The sequence below is a fragment of the Ursus americanus genome, chromosome 8, assembly GCF_024610735.1.
Source record: "Ursus americanus isolate L20-20 chromosome 8, mUrsAme1.1.p, whole genome shotgun sequence".
NCBI lineage: Eukaryota > Metazoa > Chordata > Mammalia > Carnivora > Ursidae > Ursus > Ursus americanus.
Window position 1 is genome coordinate 54941043 of NC_142134.1, and position 19232 is coordinate 54960274.

Below are 19232 nucleotides of genomic sequence, written 5' to 3' on the forward strand. Positions count from 1 at the left end.
ATTTACCATAGGCAAGTGGTTCCTATATGCACATACATGCTCACACACCACATATAAATGAAGTAGACTTGAGTTGTTGACTTACTGAATTAGGTTAATATTAGAAAGACTTAACAGAAGTTCAGTGTTTTGAGGAGACTGATATTCAAGTTCTAACAAATTCTGTTAACTTTTTTTGATTGCGTAGACTTCCCTTTCTCTAACATATCTGATTTTTATTTCTATTTTATTTTTTTTAAAGATTTTATGTATTTGGGAGAGAGAAAGTGCACGTGTGTACCTGCATGCACACACACAAGCAGGGAGAGGGGCGGAGGGAGAGGGAGAAGCAGATTCCCCACTGAGCAAGGAGCTGGATGTGGGGCTTGATCCCAGGACCCTGAGATCATGACCTGAGCTGATTGAGCCACCCAGGCCCCTAGCATATTTGGTTTTTAATATGTATAAAAAAATACCCCTTTTGGGAGTGAATTCTTAATCATTTAGCCTAGAATATATTAGATGTTTAGTAATTTGTGGAATTGCATGGTGTGCTTTGGCTGTCTGATCTAAGAGGAACTCATTAATGACCCAATAGGTTATGATAGGCTGGGATATAAATGGTACTGTTTTCATCAAATAATACAGATGTCAACTCAAAACAAACATTAGTTTCAAAAATATTAACTATAGATCTTTAAGACAGCTTCTGAACTTCAGTGTGATCTTATTCATTATATTTTTTGGATAAGATTTCTTAGCCAATTAACTCTGGAGGGCATCATTGAGCACTGTTGGCGTATTACTAACTTGGATATTTAGCATATTGCTCAAGAAGAATAGTGATGTACAGCTTATAATGTGTAAGACTGAATATGAACATTTTCAGTCTGTGAAGTGAGATGATTAAAACTTTTCTCATTGGAATGGAATTTAAAAACGCATACTTTGTATTTATCGGTATGGAAGTTACTCTGCCAGATTAATTGAGGTATTCATTTTTTACTTGCACAGATTCGATGGACTTCAAATTATTAGTTTCATCGCTTCCATTAGCTAGATGGTCTGAGTTTACATGATTCTCCCAAAGTAGATGTTCTTTAAAGTTTTATTAACACTCTCTGGTTAGAAAGAAATTGAATGAAATTATTGCTTTAATATTAGCAATCGAACATAAAAAAGCATAAGAATGACTACCATCTGGTGCTTACCAGGTATTATGCTAATTAATTTATAAACTTTTCCTTCTAATCTTGCCCACAAATGTAGGAGGAAGGTACTGTCTTCCATGTTCTGTAGACGAGGAAAATGAAGATTGTGTAAGGACTGTAGATTGTCATGCATAACAAAACCAGAACTTTATGAGTCTAAGTGTAGCATCTTAGCAACTATACCAAACTGTCTTTTTAATGTGTATGTTGAAAATTTCTGGCCTGTGACCTTTTGGAAGTAGTCTAAGCTTCTTTCCTTGAATAACTTAATTGCTTAGGAGGCTCGGAGTATAAGTGTGTATTGAGTAATACACGTTATACCAGGTGAGGCACTCTAAATGGTGCGCTTGCTGGGTACTCAAGTCCTGTCTTCCAGGAGGACAAGTCTGACAAGACCATTGTTTATGATAGATGGTGAGTGCATTGCTTTTTTAGGCTAGTACAGGAGTTGTGGAGAAGTGCAAAAAAGGGCAACTAATGAAGTCTGGAGATTAGAAACACGTCCACGTACACAAGTAATGAATGCATTCTCCTTAAAGATTAAAGCATTAATGCTGGACCCCTCCTCATCTTTTGAGACACAAATCAATTTTCAGTGCATGTATATTTCAGGTCCTTTTCTATGCATTACCATGCGTTTATATATACCCTTAAAAAGCACATACCGTTGCTTGTGTATGTGTTATTTTTAAAAACTTGCATCATTTTATATGGAGCTGGGTCTTAAGAGACTTGATCTTGAGTCAAGTCTTAAAGAACTAGTTGGCTCAAGACTGGATGGATAAATTAAAGAAGGCCTTCTATGTTTAGGCCCTAACTTACCATTCCAGTTTTATCTGTGTTTACATTATGGTGTGTGCCTTTCTCTCCAGAGAAAAGTTGCCCATTGGTTTTTTTCACATGGTTGAGCAGATTGAAGAACTTGGATGACGTGCTAAATGGGGAGTCTTTCTCCTGAATGCAAGGGGCTTTAAGCTTGTGTTTAGGAAAAGTACTAAAAGGTAATGATTCAATGCAACTTCTAAAAGTTTTTTATATACAACACATTAAGTAATTTTGTGTTTTTTTTTAAATATGGAAAAAAATTTACTTATCATAAAAATGTAGGACGTGTTATACCTGAAGCTAATATAACATGTCCATTATACTTCTATAGTAAAAATAAAAAATAAAAAAAGAGGTGTTAGCTTTGAACTTCTGTATCTAAATTTGCATTGGATCTAATTGAGTTCTATGAATCAAAGCTAAATTATTTTCAGTTTTAAAAATTTTAAAATAGTGAATTTATTGCCCACATAATTTGTAGTGTGAATAGAATAAAAAAAATAAGGAAAATTGACCTACACTACCCTAACATATGAACTATTTTCATTCTTCTTGCCTTTCTTGATACATAGTTTTACAAATTTACAGACAATGGATAGAGGTGGAAAGGTAGCATATACTGAAGAGTTGTTTAAAAGGAAGCTCCAACGTTTATTTAGAGCAGAGACAATTGGACAGAGGTAGCAGTTCCGGGTTTTCATTCTTTCTCTGCTACTAATTGGCTCAGGTAATTAAGTTAATGTCTTTGGGTTTAAATAGCATCATGTAAAGAAGAGAGAGAGCTTACTATTCCTACGACCATTTTGTAAGTTGCATGTTGAAATTCCAGATATTTGGGCTCATTCCAGACTGTGGACTTAGAATTTCTGGGGATAGAATATTGGAATCTACATTTATATGAAGCATCCACATGTATCAAGAACTACATACAGTGAAACACTGCTCTAAGTTACTTTTTTCCCCCTTTAAAAAATGACAAGCATCTAGGTAAAGAGAGCAAGATATTTTTGGAATTGGAAAATGTGTAAAAATAGCCTTCAGCAACATTGAATGCTTCGGCATCCTGCAACTTGGGACTATTATACCTCTTTTTGTGATAAATTCTCATTTGGAAGTGATCTTTTTCCTCATTGAACATTTTGAAATGTGCCAACATTTAAGTGGAAAATTAAGATAAGCATGATCAGTGGTAATACATTTTGAAATTCTGAAGAACTGTTACTAATTGTGCATAGTTCTGAACTATAGCTACTGGTATTTTTTTTTTTTTTTGCTAAGATCTCAATTTTTAAATGAAATTTAACATTTTTAGCTTATGAATTCTACAGTATCATTTAATTCATTTTTCTTAACGTAGACTTTTATCGCCAGAGTATGATCTGGTGTAGACATTAATCTTCGTTTGCAAAGTCAGCATAAAGGGGACAGTGTTTGGAGAACAGTTTGAAACTGTTATTTTCCATACATTCCTTCAACTCTGTCTGGAAGTGTGCTCTAATTTTGTGGATTATTGTTAACCTTTTCCAGAGCTTTTTCTCTACTTCCAAAAAGTATCCTTAAGAATCTGTGTCAGGCAGCCCTACATATATATTTTTTCAGTAGTTCTTTCACTTTTTTCTGACTCTGTCCCTTTTACTGAATCAATAACTAAGTTAAAATAGCTATTAGAACAGGCTATTGTAATTATTGCCTTTGCTCATTTTTGAAATTCCTTCTATTTGAAGAGAAATGGTATGAAGATAGCAAGGGGTATGCCAGTCTGCATCTCCTCGTGGACCCTTCACTGCCAGGTCTGAACTCTCTGGAATTAACATGGACTTTTTGTTTTCCCAATTGCTTGGTTCAAAGATTCGCTTTTTTTTTTTTTCTTTCATCTCTGCTTTTCCCTTTCAATTAGTAGATTGTAGGAACTGAAATTGGCAGTAGCTCTCCACAGAGTAGGAGAAATGCCTTAGGGAATGTCATGTCTCCTCCTCCTGCCCTTTCCCAATAGGTTGTAAAAAGTAGAAAAGAACTATGAGGAGATACATAAAAACATTTGTTGGAATGGAGTTTGGCAAAGTAGAAACAGACACAATTTCTCTACCTAATTACTCAGTTGCAAAACACTGTGGTGCTGTTATCACATAAATTACATGTCATCTCTTTATTTAACACCATCTCACAAACGCAGTGTTTAATTTTTACAGATATTGTTCTCTTATGTTTTACATGCCTGCAGTGTATTATAATTATGATAGTTTTTCTCCAGTGTTACTTCAACATTGTATAAAATGAGTTGTGTTTCAGTTTGTACACATTATACTACATATAATTCCCTGTGTTTCTCTATTCATCCATTTTACAAAATGGATTTTTATTGGATACCTTCTCATTTCTGGGCACCACTCTGGGGGTACAGCAGTGACCGAAAGATGCCTGCTGTTTAGGATCTCACCTTACACTGTGGGTAGCGCACATAGTGATAAATAAATGAGATTTCTGGTAGCTTTCTGTATGTAGCCTTTTCTTCCTTTTTGATTATTTATTTATTTTTTTGGCATGGACTTTTATGACCTTTTCCTGAAGAATTGTTTACATTTTAAATGCTGTTAGCTACATGAACTAGGTACCAGCTTGATTTTAACCTTAAACGTGTTATAATTTTTATATTCTCAAATTAATGGTGTGATGGTGTATTCACTGTTTGGTCTTCAGGAGTTTCAGGCCCGTAGCGGACACTCGGTAAACATTTTGCAGAATGAACTTGTTGAGTTTGTGGTCATTTACAGCTGTTTTCTTGTCTACAGAGCTTATCATTTTTTTAAAATTTTGTTTTCAAGTTATTCTCTTTTCTGTGAATTGTCTCTTGATTTTCTTTTTCCATTTATTTATTGGGATTTTATTGTCTTTCTTGACAATTTCTTTAAGCTTTTCCTATAATAAAGATAATTAATCGTCAGGTCATTTTCTGTAACTGCTTTTCTGAGCTATCACTTACTTTTCATTCTTCAGTTAATTTTTGTGTAGAAATTTTATTATAATTAAACTGCTTTTTATTTCAAAGCTTATAGATTTTCTATATTCTGGCAAATAATTATTTTATAAATTTGTCTTGACATGAAGTGGACATAGTATATAAGGCAGTACTTAAAATTTTAAATGAGATACTAAAATCCGAACATACACTGCAGTATATGTAGTGTCACACGCATGGTATTGCTATTTGAATGAAATTTCTGCAAATGGATGTGACGCACATTTAAGATAATTGGCTTTGGTTTCCATTTGTTAGGTTGTTCTGACAGCCAGTCTCCCCCCCCCCTTTTTTTTTTGTGATTAGTGTTTTTCAGGATCATGTGAGTATTAGTGAATTCATTACAACCAGATGTCTTGCTTGGTGGGTCTGTGTATCCATTTAATGATAATTGTGGCATTGAGGATTTAACTATATAAATTCACTTGATTAAACATTTTCAAATCAGGGTGTAACAAGAGACTCATTCCCCCTCGTTCCCCTACATAATGTTCCTGGTGTCTGGCACGGGAATGAAACTCTAATAGAATTTAAATAGACCTCATAGGGCTCTGGGTTGAGTAGCACAGAAAGAAGCAGCAGGATGTAGGTGGTGGCCTCAGCTTCTCTGGGTTCTGTATCTGGCCAAAGTCTGCATCTGGTGTTTCCCCGGAAATGTGGTGCCAATGTCATACAATGCCACATCTGTTTTCAACAAATGTTTAAGCACCAAGTTCTTAAATCTCTGGCATGGAAACCTGGCATCCAGTATTTCCAAAAATAGGTTTGAGATTTCAGCAAATTTGGGGTTAACAAACCCTTCTTTAATTTTTCCAGTTAGGGATCAAGCTTTTATTTTGCTCTTTCGCTATGTAGTTTTAAAATGTAGTTTTAACCGGCTTCTGTTGCTACAAATTCATAAAAATAACCCATTTCAGCATTTTGGTAAATAGTTACCATTCATTCTAAACTGACTATATACTATAGAATCATTGGTGGGAATACTTTCAGTCATTGTAAATAAAATGGAGATACTTTTATTGAAGACAGATTGTGAATTTAGAACTCACAAATGAAAGGATTGTTTGTTTGTATTAGACCCTTAATTTATATGGCCCTCAATTTTTGTAACAGTGCTGTGTAAGGTAGATATTACTGTGTTTTTACAAATGAGAAAATTGAGGCTTAGATAAAGTAAATAACTTGGTAGTGGTCATACAGCCAATAAATGGCTTAGCCAGGATTCTCCCCCAGGTCTTACTCCCAGTGCCGACATGGTCATGACCACCTTTGCAGGTTGTCCAGATCTGTTTGCCAAGTGGCACTGTTGTTTTAGTAGGAGTGGTGGTGGGATTCATGCTTTGTGAGATCCCACATTCTGTGACAGCAAATTAACGTAAAATATTGTTTAGTCCAGAATCTCTTTTTAGCTTTTTGCTTTCTATAGTAATATTCTACCCACTGAATTTTCATGCTCCTTTTTTTTTTTTTTTTTTTTTCTGTCCAGCTTATAGCATTCTAAGTGTTGAAAGTGTGGCTTATCCCTGACTTGTGCCTGTTTTTCAAAATGAGATTATTGCTGACAATCAGACTGTAGCTAAAGGGTAACTTGTTTTGACATTTGCCTTCCACCCCATTTTTTGAAATTTATATATGCTTGCTAGTTATCTTAAATATGTGTTTCCTTGTGATTAACTTTTTCATAGGTAATATGTTCACTTGGTTTCAAATTCAAGAGGTAGACACTAACAATAATGGTAACAGTTGCTAGCTAGATCTATGTAGCACTTAGTGCATGCCTGGCATTCTTCTAAGCATATTTAATGGGTTGATTTAACCTTCCCCACACCGAAGAAGCGTCAGTACTACTGTTCTCCCCGTTGTGCAAATGTGAGAACTGAAGCAGGAGAGGTATACCCGATCAAGCTGGTCTGGGTTTTGTCAATGGTCTGGTCAAGTTTCACTTCCTTTGGAAAGTCTCATAAGAACACAACTCTCTCTTACCAGGATCGGCTGGATTCAATGTTTACAGCTATGCACTTATTACAGTTCTCTCTCATTTCCTCCTTAGACTGTAAGCTTCCCAACGGTGGGTACCCTGTCTTATGCTCTTGTGTGGATCCAGGATTTAGCCTGACTTCTGGCACACACACAGTACTTTATAAATGCTGTTTTGCCAGGACGAATTCTCCCATTTTAAAAATGGCTATATCTGCTCTGCCTTCACAGAATAATTTACAAGGTCAAATGAGAGTTCATGGCTTTCCGTAAGCTTCAGAGCATGACAGAAATAGATAGGAAACCAATTATGGAGTACATCGTATATGCTTTTAAAGCCTCTGGACGTTAACACAGGGGTGGGCACACAGGACAAATAGGATCTTGAAAATGTGTCACCGTGTTCTGGCCAGAGTATTTTTAGCCAGTAGTCTTAATGATTTCAAATGATTTTTGTATAATCATTGCATGCCTTTTCTTCTGCTCTACAGAAGGCAGAAGGCACTGTTGCTATCCTGATATTTAAATATTGCAGACTCATCCTGTCTAGAGTCTACAGCTGGTTCTGCTGTCTAGTTCAGTTTTTCTCAACATTGGCTGCATATGAGAATCACAGGGTTGTAGTTTTGCTTTTTAACTACAGAATCTGAAGCTCTGCTTTCCAGTTCAGGGGATAAGAATCTCAGAGTTGGAGGGAGCGTTGAGGAATTAGATCTATTCTTAATATGTCCTAAATACAGTCTGAAAAAGTGGCTTAATGTCACCACAAATATTTTTAATAAGAAACACAGTTGTTTCATATTTAATAGCTCTCGAGAGCACTGACATTTATTTTGTTACTCTGCTGTACATTTTACAGTCTGTTTGTGCCGGTGAATTCAGCGGATACTCTAATTACTTGAAACCATATGGCCATGGCCAGCAGCTGATAAATGGGTTACAATTTTCTTCCAGGCTAAAAAAATCATCTTTGCCTTGCTTGGAGGAAATGTGGGGTCTAGAGCCTACCCTCACCTATTTTATTTTTAACAGAAATCTCAGCTTTATAGGTAGACGTTTCACAACTTGCTTGTAGAAATGAGGGGCCACCAATTCAGGCCGGAACCTGGAGGAGGCTCATCGGTTTCTATAAACCATGGTCACTCTTGCCATCTGCTAGTCTCACGGTTTGAGTGTGTGCCTCTGACCTTCCAAACACCCAGTACCTGCAAGCCAGGCGCTCATCGGAGGATGTAACTTGGCATAGAATGTAACAATGCATATCCAGCTCTTGTGGGGTCTTCATTATGGAGCATTGTTGGAAGGACATGCAGTGTGTTCTAGAGTTACTCCTGCATCACGTTGGACCGTCAGAAAGTTGTTTTTAAAATATCCTACCTTGCCTGCCATATGGTAGCTACACTTGTGGTGAGCATAGCACAATTCACACTTGGAACTAATGTAATATTGTTCGTGAAATATACTTCAACTAAAAACAACAACAACAAAAAACACAAATAAAACTTACCTTGCTACCCCTACTTTATTTCTTCATTTCTAAAAGAGAGTTTGAGTTTACAGTCACTTGCATTGAGGTTCTCCAACAATTGTTACCCAGCAAGAACACTGGTATGGACAATTGAGAATTTTTTTTTTTTAATCGCAGTAAGTAGGTATAACACTGAGCCTGATTGATTCTCCTTGTCCCTATAGATTACATTAAGTACTGATTTTTAGTTGAGTTTGCCATACAAAGTATATTACGTTTTTCTAATTATTTTGCCATACAAAGTATATTACGTTTTTCTAATTATTTTGCAACACTTAGCATGTCTGCATCTTCCTTTTATATTATTGACTCTCAATTTCTGGCCTGTTTTTCCTAACAGAACAAGCTATTTGTACAAATTGATGATATGTTTTATAAATGCGTCATTTCCTTATTCTAACTTAACATCGTATGTTAAAAAAATGGAGAGAGGCTTTTCTGCAACTTATGAATGAAAACTCTGGATACTTTTGCAAGTGGGGGAAATCTGTTACAGTATTATTTTATTTCACTTATTAGTCAGGAATGCTTTATTAGCAGATGACAAAAACCCCAAAGGATCCCTTGAATAGATAGGGATTTCTTTGTTTTAACAGATCTCTTGGTGTAGGCAGCAGAGAGCTGACGCCTCCAGGGAACAAGGTTCTTCCTATTTTTTTCTCACTCTGGCATCCTTAAGTACAAGAATTTGTCCTCAGGCTTTTCATCTCGAGAATTCTAACAGCTTCTGTGCTGCTAGGTGTTATTTCCAAAGAAGATGGAACGGTGAGGGGTAGGAGTCTTTCTTCTTCCAAGATTTGTCCCCCACCCACTCCCACCCCAGGAATTTTTTATATTTTATTGACTAAAACTAAGACATATGACCCCTCCTAGCTTGCAAGGGAGATGGGAAAATAGTACTTTTACTCTTAGCCTGTAGAGAGAAGGCGGCCAGTGAATTTTCAGTCTCTGCCAGAAGTATTCTTATTGAAAATAGACCAATATTTTTTGTAGTCTATCTTTAGTATGGCTACTTTTTCTAATCAAATTGAATTTAGGAATTCAGAGCATATTGAATCTGAACCTGTTTACATGGATAAATTAGTCCTTTGAAGTTGAGAATAATTATATTTTTAAAGTGTTGAGATTATTTGATAAATCAAATTCCCAAACCCTTATGATTAGATAATATTTAAAATTTTAATGTTTTTAGAAGGCAGACCTTGTAGCCTTTTGAACAATTTCTAATTTTGGTGGGACAAACTGAACAGAGGGGTTATAGGTATCGAACAAATGGCAGTTTTCATACCACAGTTGCATTAAAAGAGCTTAAGAATTTAATTGAAGGAAGAGGAAAGTAATAAAATATTGGGAATGAGATAAAATTGTAAAATATATAATGCTTTTGTTTGAGAGTGAATGAGAAAAATAATTTGACAGAGCAGAGGTAACATCACAGTAAAACAAAGACCAATCAGTTTGGGTTTCAGTCATGCTCTGCCACGTACAACTAGCTGTGCTTTCCATGTGACTTTCATCTCTTTGGGCCTCAGTTTCCCCTTCTTTTTTTATAAATAGTAATTATACCAGCCTCACGGTGTCATTTGAGTCCGTTACTTAAAAATTGCTAGGCACATGCTAAGGGCTAGTTAACTCTTAGTTTCCTTTATTATATAGATAAAGATTGTATAGATAAAGATGAAAAAGTGCCTGACTTTGAAAAGCAAGCATGGACAGTTCACAAACTGTGTCCTAGTCAACTTAACATTTCATGTGAAAGAAGTCTGTACTTGATCAGTAGCTCAACTGTCCAGTTTGGAATGGCACTGGGTTAGCGTGGATCGAGAGTGCCTATCTAAAATAAGAAAACCACTGTCAATCCATTTTTAATGACTTATTCAGTTCTACATGTATATGTGTTGTAAAATTTAGTAGGATATAATGATACTTATGGATTTTGAAAGTACAAGTATATTCTCTAAAATCCATATTTTTATTTCCTTATACTGTTGTTATATATTTTTTCTCCCAACTAGGATTTTAAGAGTGGACTTGGTATTACCATAATTCCTATGAATGTAGCAAATGTAAAGCAAGTTGACCGAACTGTAAAACAGTCTTTTGAAATAATCACTCCCTACAGGAGTTTTAGGTAAGCTATATTTAAACGTTTGTGTTTGTGTTATTCCAGGAAATCTTGGGCGATCTACTTTTACATCGCTAATGGTGATTTTATTTCTTATATATCACATAATAAAATCATGTTGTTATTTTCTATATTGTCTAATTTATTGGCCCATATATAAAAACACCTCATAAAAGTGACTTGAATTATCACACAACCTGCAGAGATACTAATTTCATGAGATTTGGGGCATTTTTTCCCTTAATACCTTTTTTACTTAGTAGGTGTGATAAATATACTAATTTTTTATCAACAAATATATGAAAAATTCCTTCACATTATGAAGGAATAAAGAATACTACATTGTCTTTAAGCTGTATTTTTATTTACCTTCTGTTAGCCTAATCAAATGCAGTCTTCCTTTAAAATCAATTCCTGATTACAGTTGCTCCATAATGATTTCTAAAAGGAACTCCTGCTGATGGGTCTTTAATAGCACTTATTGATCAAATATTTTAACAGTTCATTATATATTTTGTATTACAGTAATCTAGTAATTACCTCATATGACAATGAAAAAGAACACTTTAAGTTCCTAATATGTTTTAATAATCTATAATAACTTCATAGCTTTGGTACACAGAAGAGGCATAAGTCAGTGTCTGTGAGTTCACCCACATTAATTCATTTGTTACAAATAATCGGCGTATCACAGGGTAGTATGCAGGTCAGAGGCAATTGTCAGAGGCCTTTGAAGGACTAACAGTTACTTAGCAATTTTGAAAATACTCCCAAATCTGGTATTCATTTCATCTGTCAGAAGTGTCTGCTGGCTCAAATTTTGAAGAAAAAATAATCACCATAACAAATTTTACTTTCACATATGCAGATTCAAGCCTCAAATGAAAATGTAGAGATTGGCTGAGTTGTTTTTACTCATAGTATTTCTGACACAAAATATGTGGTGGGCTTTTTCCTCACACCAACCAATTCTCTGTGTCTCCAGATCCCAACTGGGTGTCCTACAATTCAGTCCTATTCTGACAGCGGCTACTCAGAGTGAGCATTAGACTCACAAGTTTAAGGGCTCAATCACACAAAGCTGCCCTCACTTCAGACTCCAGTCACAAGTATTGGGTCCTCAGCTTACCCACGCTTCCTTCTAACTTGGCTGCAAATTGGGATTCCCACGACCCCAACTCCCCCAGTTTCACTATTTGGTGAGAATGGCTCTCAGAACTCAAGAGGACAGTTTAATTAACTATTGCCAGTTTATTATAAAGAATGCATCTTGGGAACATCAAAATGGGAGAGCCACACAAAGCAAGGTACCTCATGCCTTCTCTGGGTACATCACCCTCTCAGCACTTCAATGTGTTCATCAGTCTGGAAGCTTTCTGAACCCTATTGTTCAGGGGTTATTACGGGGGGGGGGGTTCATTCTGTACGCATGATTGGTTAAATCCTTGGTCATTGGTGATTAACTCAATTGCTAGCCCTTCTCCCATCCCTAGAGGTCGGGGCGGGGGGGAACTTTTAGTCCCCCCTCTAATGATACGTTGGTCTTTCTGGTGGCCAGCTCCCATCCTGAAGCTTTTGAGGCCTCCAGCCACAACTTATCTCACAAGCATTCAAAAGACACGTCACTTAGGGCACTCCAAGGGTTTTAGAATCTGTGTACCAGTAACCTAGGTGCAAAGACCATTGTGCCATATTGGCTGTGACCAATCTCTATGTAAAAGTGGAAACCACTAAGAAGCTTATGAATATCATACTGATGATGGCAACATAAAGTGCTTCAAAAAATATCCATGTAAGCTACTCAGTTTCCTTATGGATTATTTGGAATATGTTAGTGATCTCTTATTTTCATTATATTTCAAAACATTTTCATCTTCAGAACAGAAAATTTTAATGTGAAACATTTTGTGGGTCATTGGCCGAGTTTGGAGCATTGTAATACATTTCCTGACACATCGTACATACTCGATAAACATTTCTTGGAGTGAACCCATGGTTAATGTTTTATCCCTATACTCAGGTATCCAGTAAACACTAAGAATTAGGATAAATCAGAACATGGCTAAAAATGAGTTAGAATTCCGTTAGAATAGTAGTCACTTGAAACTTTTGATTTCTCAGTTTCTTAAAGCCATCTGGACATTCTTCTAATTAAAAAAGAAAATCTATTTTTAAGACTGAAAAAAAATCAAAATTTCTGGTGGGTGTTCTTGATAATTTAGTTTCAGACTATCATGGCATACTTTTTTGGCAAAATAATCCAGTAGTCCCAAAACTCTGAAACTCAGCCAGTCTCTCATTGATTATTATATAACCACTGCTTAGGAAATATGGCCTCTCATTTAAACTCTTGACCTAACAAGGCAGTTTTTATATCCTGGTCAGAAAAATGTACATATTAATTTTGGTTCAAGATATGTAAACAAATTCATAAGCAGTGTGGGATGTTAAAGGAAAAAAATAGATTTTTAAATTAGATGATTTTTAACAGAAAAGACTATTCAGCTGCCTGGAAGGCATATTTTTCAGCTGCTGTTTAATTTGTGAGCGAAATGAATATGCAAACTGAACATACTGCTTAATTGGCCTTTACAAGGGAGATCGATAATGCAGAAACATTAATTGTTTCAGCTTTACAGCCGAGTCCGAAAAAGAGAAACAAGAGTGGATTGAAGCTGTGCAGCAATCGATAGCAGAAACTCTCTCTGATTATGAGGTAGCTGAGAAGATTTGGTTCAATGAATCCAACAGGAGCTGTGCCGATTGTAAAGCCCCGGACCCTGACTGGGCATCCATCAATCTCTGTGTTGTCATCTGTAAGAAGTGTGCAGGTAATTAGCGATAAGTTATGCTCATCACTGTTTGGTAGCAGATTGGCACTGAATGCTCTTTACTGTCATACGTAATGTGTCCCAGCTAACAGTTGTGAAAAATAAAAACAGAGGCGGCTTATTACATTTAAATTAAATTTAGAAATATCTTATAGTTCTAAAGTTCTCTTATGCATGACTTCAATGTAAAAATCGATTTTTAAGCATGTAATCATTTTATGTGCCTCCTGGTCCATGTGTGGCTTTTAAAAGGACAGTGTTGAAATTTTTAGATTTTAAGGTCAGTGTGTTTTAGAATGCACCCTGAACATGTTTGCGTCTCTGCATAATTTGCCCACTTCTCCTCAGTCATATTTTGTAAGATGTGTATTTCATGTCAAGGTCATTCAGAGCTCTTTATGGTCCAGCAGATCCGGTATCTCTTTTAATGAGAGTATTTATTTAGAAGCATTTCCAAAGAGTATTGAGGTTTCTGACAGTAACCAGTACTATTACTGGTTATCTTATTGTGACTTTACAGCTCACAGACCATCTGACAGCTCAGTGTATTTGGGGGTTCACAGTTCCAGTGAGTGGAGGGCATGGACTCTAGCTTAGGTGTGTAGTCATAGAGGTCTTGGAGGAAGTTAGCCACATTCTAAACTTCACTTCACTTCAGCTTCCTGGCATTACCAGGTATTGTGCTGGTCCTGGGAAATAAAAAATGTGCGAGAGGTTGCTATGTCCTCCACAGATATATAAATACTAATTGCAGTGGAGTATGATGATGGCAAGACCAGAGTGGAGTACAGGTTTCATTGACCTCAGCTAGGACAGAGACTAGGACAGTTGCTTCGGTCCTTAATACTTTCCAAGAGTTCTGTGCTTCCACGGTTCTTATCACACTAAGATTTTCTCAGGAGCTAATTAACCTCAGTGGCAACAAGAAAAAGCATCAGCTAATCCCCCTCTACTTTGTATTTCTTCCCAACCTTTTTTCCTCTCCAGTCTCGTTGGAAGAGAGCCTTTGTGTTGTCCGAGGCAATTCTTTCTACCCCTGTCTCCGTCTTCTTTCTTCTCTTCTTGGGATCCTCACCTCATCACTTATTCCCTCTCTGTAATAATTCAACCGTGGGTTCTTTTGTTTCAGCATATATACTTATGCAAGTCTGTTGTCTTGACACTAGCTTCCTGAAAACTTCGCATTCCCCTGTATGTATCATTCTCTCTTTTCCCTTCACAGACAGGGTACTCTCAAGAGTAGAATTCTGCACAGCTTTCCTTCCTTTTTTAACTTCCTAGTTTTTCTTCGTCCTATGATCAGTTTTCTCTTTAGTCCAGTAAATATATCTTCACCATGTTTACCAGTGTATTTTACCCCTCAGTTTCTGTGTGGTCCGTTTCTATCTTTATTATCTTTCCTGCAGTATTTGGCACTGCGATATTTGACCAGTGTTTATGACTTCCCATCCTCCCTTAACTTCCAAAATACCATTTTCTCTTTGTGTGTTCTTAATACTCTGGCCATCCTTTTTCAGGTTACTTTTCCTTTGCCTGGTCCTGAAATACATGTGTTCCTTTGGGTTACATCCTCAGTTCTCTTTCACTCCAATATTCCTGGTTGATGTTATTTATCATTTAAGTTCAACACTCGCTTATAAGTGGACGATTCTCACTCTGTTGGACACCATACTCATAGGTCTACCTACTGAACTCTCTTCTTGGATTTGCCCAAGAGACCTCAAAAATAGCATGTGAAAAATGGAGCTGTCTTTGCTTCTCAGCTCATTACATAAAACCAAACATTCTCATTTATTCCAAATCTTGGTCAGAAGTGATACTGTCTATCCTACATTCAAGCCTAAAACCTGAGATACCTTCTGACCCTTCCCCTTTCATTAAAGCCAACCAAGTCCCAGAAATTATTATCTCAGGATTTCTGAATCTGCCCTCCCTTTTGTTGCTCCTCCTGCTTGTTTCAACCCAGATTCTTTTTTTTTTTTTTGCCTCCACGACTTCAGGGATTCTTTCCAGTTCTTCTACCTGTTTTCTGAGTTCATCCCCTTTCAGTGATGCCTTTCGTTGGTCTTTATAAATGCAAACCTATGCATAGTTCTGCCCTTGGGATTTTAGGACTTTGTGCTCTGAGTAGTTACCATTTTAAAGAAAGGAGGAAAGGACCTTCTTACCTAATGTAGAGAGAGGAATGAGTTTTCATACTCATAGGCAAAAAGTCCTTAAGATAGGGACAATGTCTTGAATACCTTTGTCCCCTCCTCAGCCTAGAAAGCATCGGACACATTCCTGGGTGCCCAGTAATGACTGAATGATGATTACACAGCATAATTGAATTGATGCTAATAGAATGCTGGGCTCTTACTCTCTTTCAGGCGTATGAGTAAAATAAAAAATCCACTTCGTATTTCTAGATACATGTTTATTAGAGTTGCTAGTTTTTTGTTTTTTTGTTTTTGTTTTGTTTTGTTTTTTGTTTTTTTAGGAGTAAAAGTATATCTGTGTTCACATACATGGAATTTAAACAGACCTATTATAGAAGGTTTTCAGTAACCTCTAATTGCCAGTTAATTACCAAGTGATGAATATACACACATATATATTGGTACACACATATACCCAGTTAAAACTGTAGTTTTGTACCACTACGGTAGTGATGAAGATAATTACTGTCACCTTCATTGTGGTTGGGATTTCTGTATAATTGTCACCACTACTCTTAATACTGCTGGCAAAAGGAAAAGAAAGTAGATATTGGTGTGTTTTAAGTTGAAACACATACATACACACATACATGTATGCAGAGATACACATTTTTTTAAAGATAAAATACATATACATACAAATGAAATAGAAATGCAATTGTGTCTTGACTTCAGGACAACATAGATCTCTAGGACCGAAAGATTCCAAGGTTAGAAGTCTAAAAATGGATGCCAGCATTTGGAGCAATGAACTCATTGAGGTAAGTCCAACCTAACTGTGGATGTGGTTAGCAGGGATCAGGTGGTAGTTAGCAGTGGGGTGGCATGAATTACTTTAGGAGTTTTTTGATAAAGTTCTCACCACACTGTAAAAGTGGCTTGTAGCCTGTTTAGTAGTAGTCTTCCTACTTCAACTTTTAGAATGCTGCTTAAATGAGATAGGTACTTTAAAAATATAAACTACGAGGAATTTCATAGTAATAGCTACTTTTAAAGGCTTGACAACATTTTTTTTTTAAAGCCAGAATTTCTTTCTTTTTAACACAGCATGGATAAAATATTAGAAAAGTGAATGAAAACATTTGGCAAAATTATCTATTCTTTCTCTTGGCCATGCTCTGTCATTAACTGTGCTCATGTCTGACTTTCTGTTTCCCGTTTCCATTTTCTTCTTGGATTTCAGTAACCCTCTCAACCACATTACCCCACCTACTCGGCCATTTTAAATGAATCTGTTTCTATGTGAGCTTCAAAAAATAATAATGCTTTTGTTGCAATTTGAGTCACTTGTGGTTTCTTTTCTAGCTTATCTTGTGCCGTTACTAAAATCAGTGAGGCTGTACTTAAAATAGAAATAATATCTGCTTTCACACTCCATCTTCCTGAAAGATGTGGGTTTTTCATGTGTTTTTGCATATTTTATACTAAGTTATATTTTTTTTTGGGGGGGGGAGTATGCACGTGGGGGCAGGGGAGGGGCAGAGGGAGACAGAGAATCTTAAGCAGGCTCTATGCTCAGTGTAGAGCCCTATGCAAGGCTCGATCTCATGACCCGAGATCAGGACCTGAGCCACAATCAAGAGTTGGACGCTTAACTGACTGAGCCACCCAGGCGCCCCCTAAGTTATATTTTAATTTGTGAGTCAGGTTTTTGCAAATTCAAGTACATTTTATGAACTCATATTGTTTTATAACTTTCTGACTATTTAGCTCTTTATTGTCATTGGAAACAAAAGAGCAAATGACTTTTGGGCTGGTAATCTTCAAAAAGATGAAGAGTTACATATGGACTCACCTGTAGAAAAGAGAAAAAACTTTATCACTCAGAAGTACAAAGAAGGAAGATTCAGAAAGACCCTACTGGCGTCTCTCACCAAAGAAGAATTAAATAAGGTATCAAAAAATATATAACAGTAGACATGGCTCTTGATGTCTTTTGAAACATGGGTCAAGGAGTTTGGAAAGAATTTTAAAAAGTCCTTTACTGTCTGATAAGAGTATTGTTTAATGTTATTTTATTTCCATTTGTGAGATTGTACTATTGATTTTACCACTGTTTAACTTAAGAATTCATTACCAATAGCGAATAATATTAGTCTTTGTCCATAACATGAGTTTGCAGCTAATTTAGGCCTACTCCAGTGTTCTGAGAACTATGCAACTTTCCTTATTTTAGGGACAAGACACTAAGCATAACTTCCAACTTGTACATTGTTGATATTGTGTCACCAGAATAAACATCATTTACTCAGTGTATTGTTACAAGCAATGCTTTGCTTAGTGCTGTTGACCCCAAGTGTTGTTTGCCTTTGGCTGAGTGATTCCAGACTTGGTGCCTGTTTTATGCTGCTCACTTGTTCTTTACCCTTTTGGCAAAGGATTTGTTAAGGATCCTGCCTGATTTCTTTTTTGAAATTGCTACTTCAATTTCTTATGTGTTAGGAGGCTTGTCCAAATAGAGATATTTAATACATGTACGTTTACATGCCTATTGTTTTTGTGCTTAGAGAATACATTCTTTCATAGTTCTTTTTTTAGTATGCTTTTAGTGGCAGTACTTATGGATAAAAATCCTCAAGTAAGTAGCATTATGCTGAACATTTTGGAAAACAAAGGCCTTTTTCATCCTTCTGTAGAAATTACAAAATCATGCAATTGATTTACATTTCTATCGGATTAATTCCTCTAAATTAAGTTTTTAGTCTTTGTACATCTTTGGTGATCATAAAGTGAGGCCACCAATTGATTTTAAAGCAATGGCAGAAGAAATATGAAGGATTCAGAATGGGCAGCTAAGGTAGAGGAGAGTGGGTGAGATGGTATGGGGGGAGGGGTTTGGGAACTATGTATGTATATAGGTTATTACTAAGACATTTTGTTTTGGATGGTGGTTTCATTAGTGATAAATACATTATTAAAATTGACCAGTTATAACAGACATACATGGAATAATAGCAACAGGGTATCATAAACCAAGGATTTTGATTCTGTGCACCAGAGGTCCATAATAAATATGTAAATAGTAAGTTGTGGATTTTGAGAAGTAACTGGTGAAGTTAGAGAACCAGGGCATAGCTTCCTCTAATGGTTTCTTTCTTTTTGATAGTGATGGGTATCTTATTAATGGGTATACTAATGTCCCCAAATGAAGCTCTGTCTGCCACACCACACAGTTTTCATTAGATAAGTTTTACATTATTACTAGCAAATGAATTCTTCTAAGAATATTTAGAGAAGTCTACCCATTGGGATTTATTGCTACAGTGGACTTCTTAAAAATGGTACTCTTCATGTCAGCAAATAATTTTATTGAATAGATATATTTTTAATTGAGATATAATTTACCTCTAACATTATATAAGTTTATTCAACCTCTTGATTCGGTACATTTATATATTGTGGTATGATTGCCACTGTAGCTATAGCTGACACCTGTATTGTATCACATAATTGTCATTTCTTTTTTGTAGTGAGAACATTTAAATTCTAGTCTCTGAGCAGTTTTGGGGTAAATTATACAGTATAATTGATTATAGCCACTA

At 36.1% G+C, this 19232-nt stretch overlaps 1 protein-coding gene across 25 annotated transcripts in view; it reads left to right on the plus strand.

Annotated features, from left to right (window-relative positions):
* The window catches only part of ARAP2 (ArfGAP with RhoGAP domain, ankyrin repeat and PH domain 2), a 562492-nt gene that overhangs the window by 437874 nt on the left and 105386 nt on the right, over positions 1-19232 (plus strand). For all 25 annotated transcript variants that reach the window (XM_087864225.1, XM_087864226.1, XM_087864224.1 and 22 more), the window contains 4 exons: positions 10552-10667; positions 13293-13492; positions 16366-16451; positions 17401-17583. In XM_087864225.1, the coding sequence (XP_087720351.1) occupies positions 10552-10667; positions 13293-13492; positions 16366-16451; positions 17401-17583 (585 nt within the window). The remainder of the gene's footprint in view (positions 1-10551; positions 10668-13292; positions 13493-16365; positions 16452-17400; positions 17584-19232) is intronic.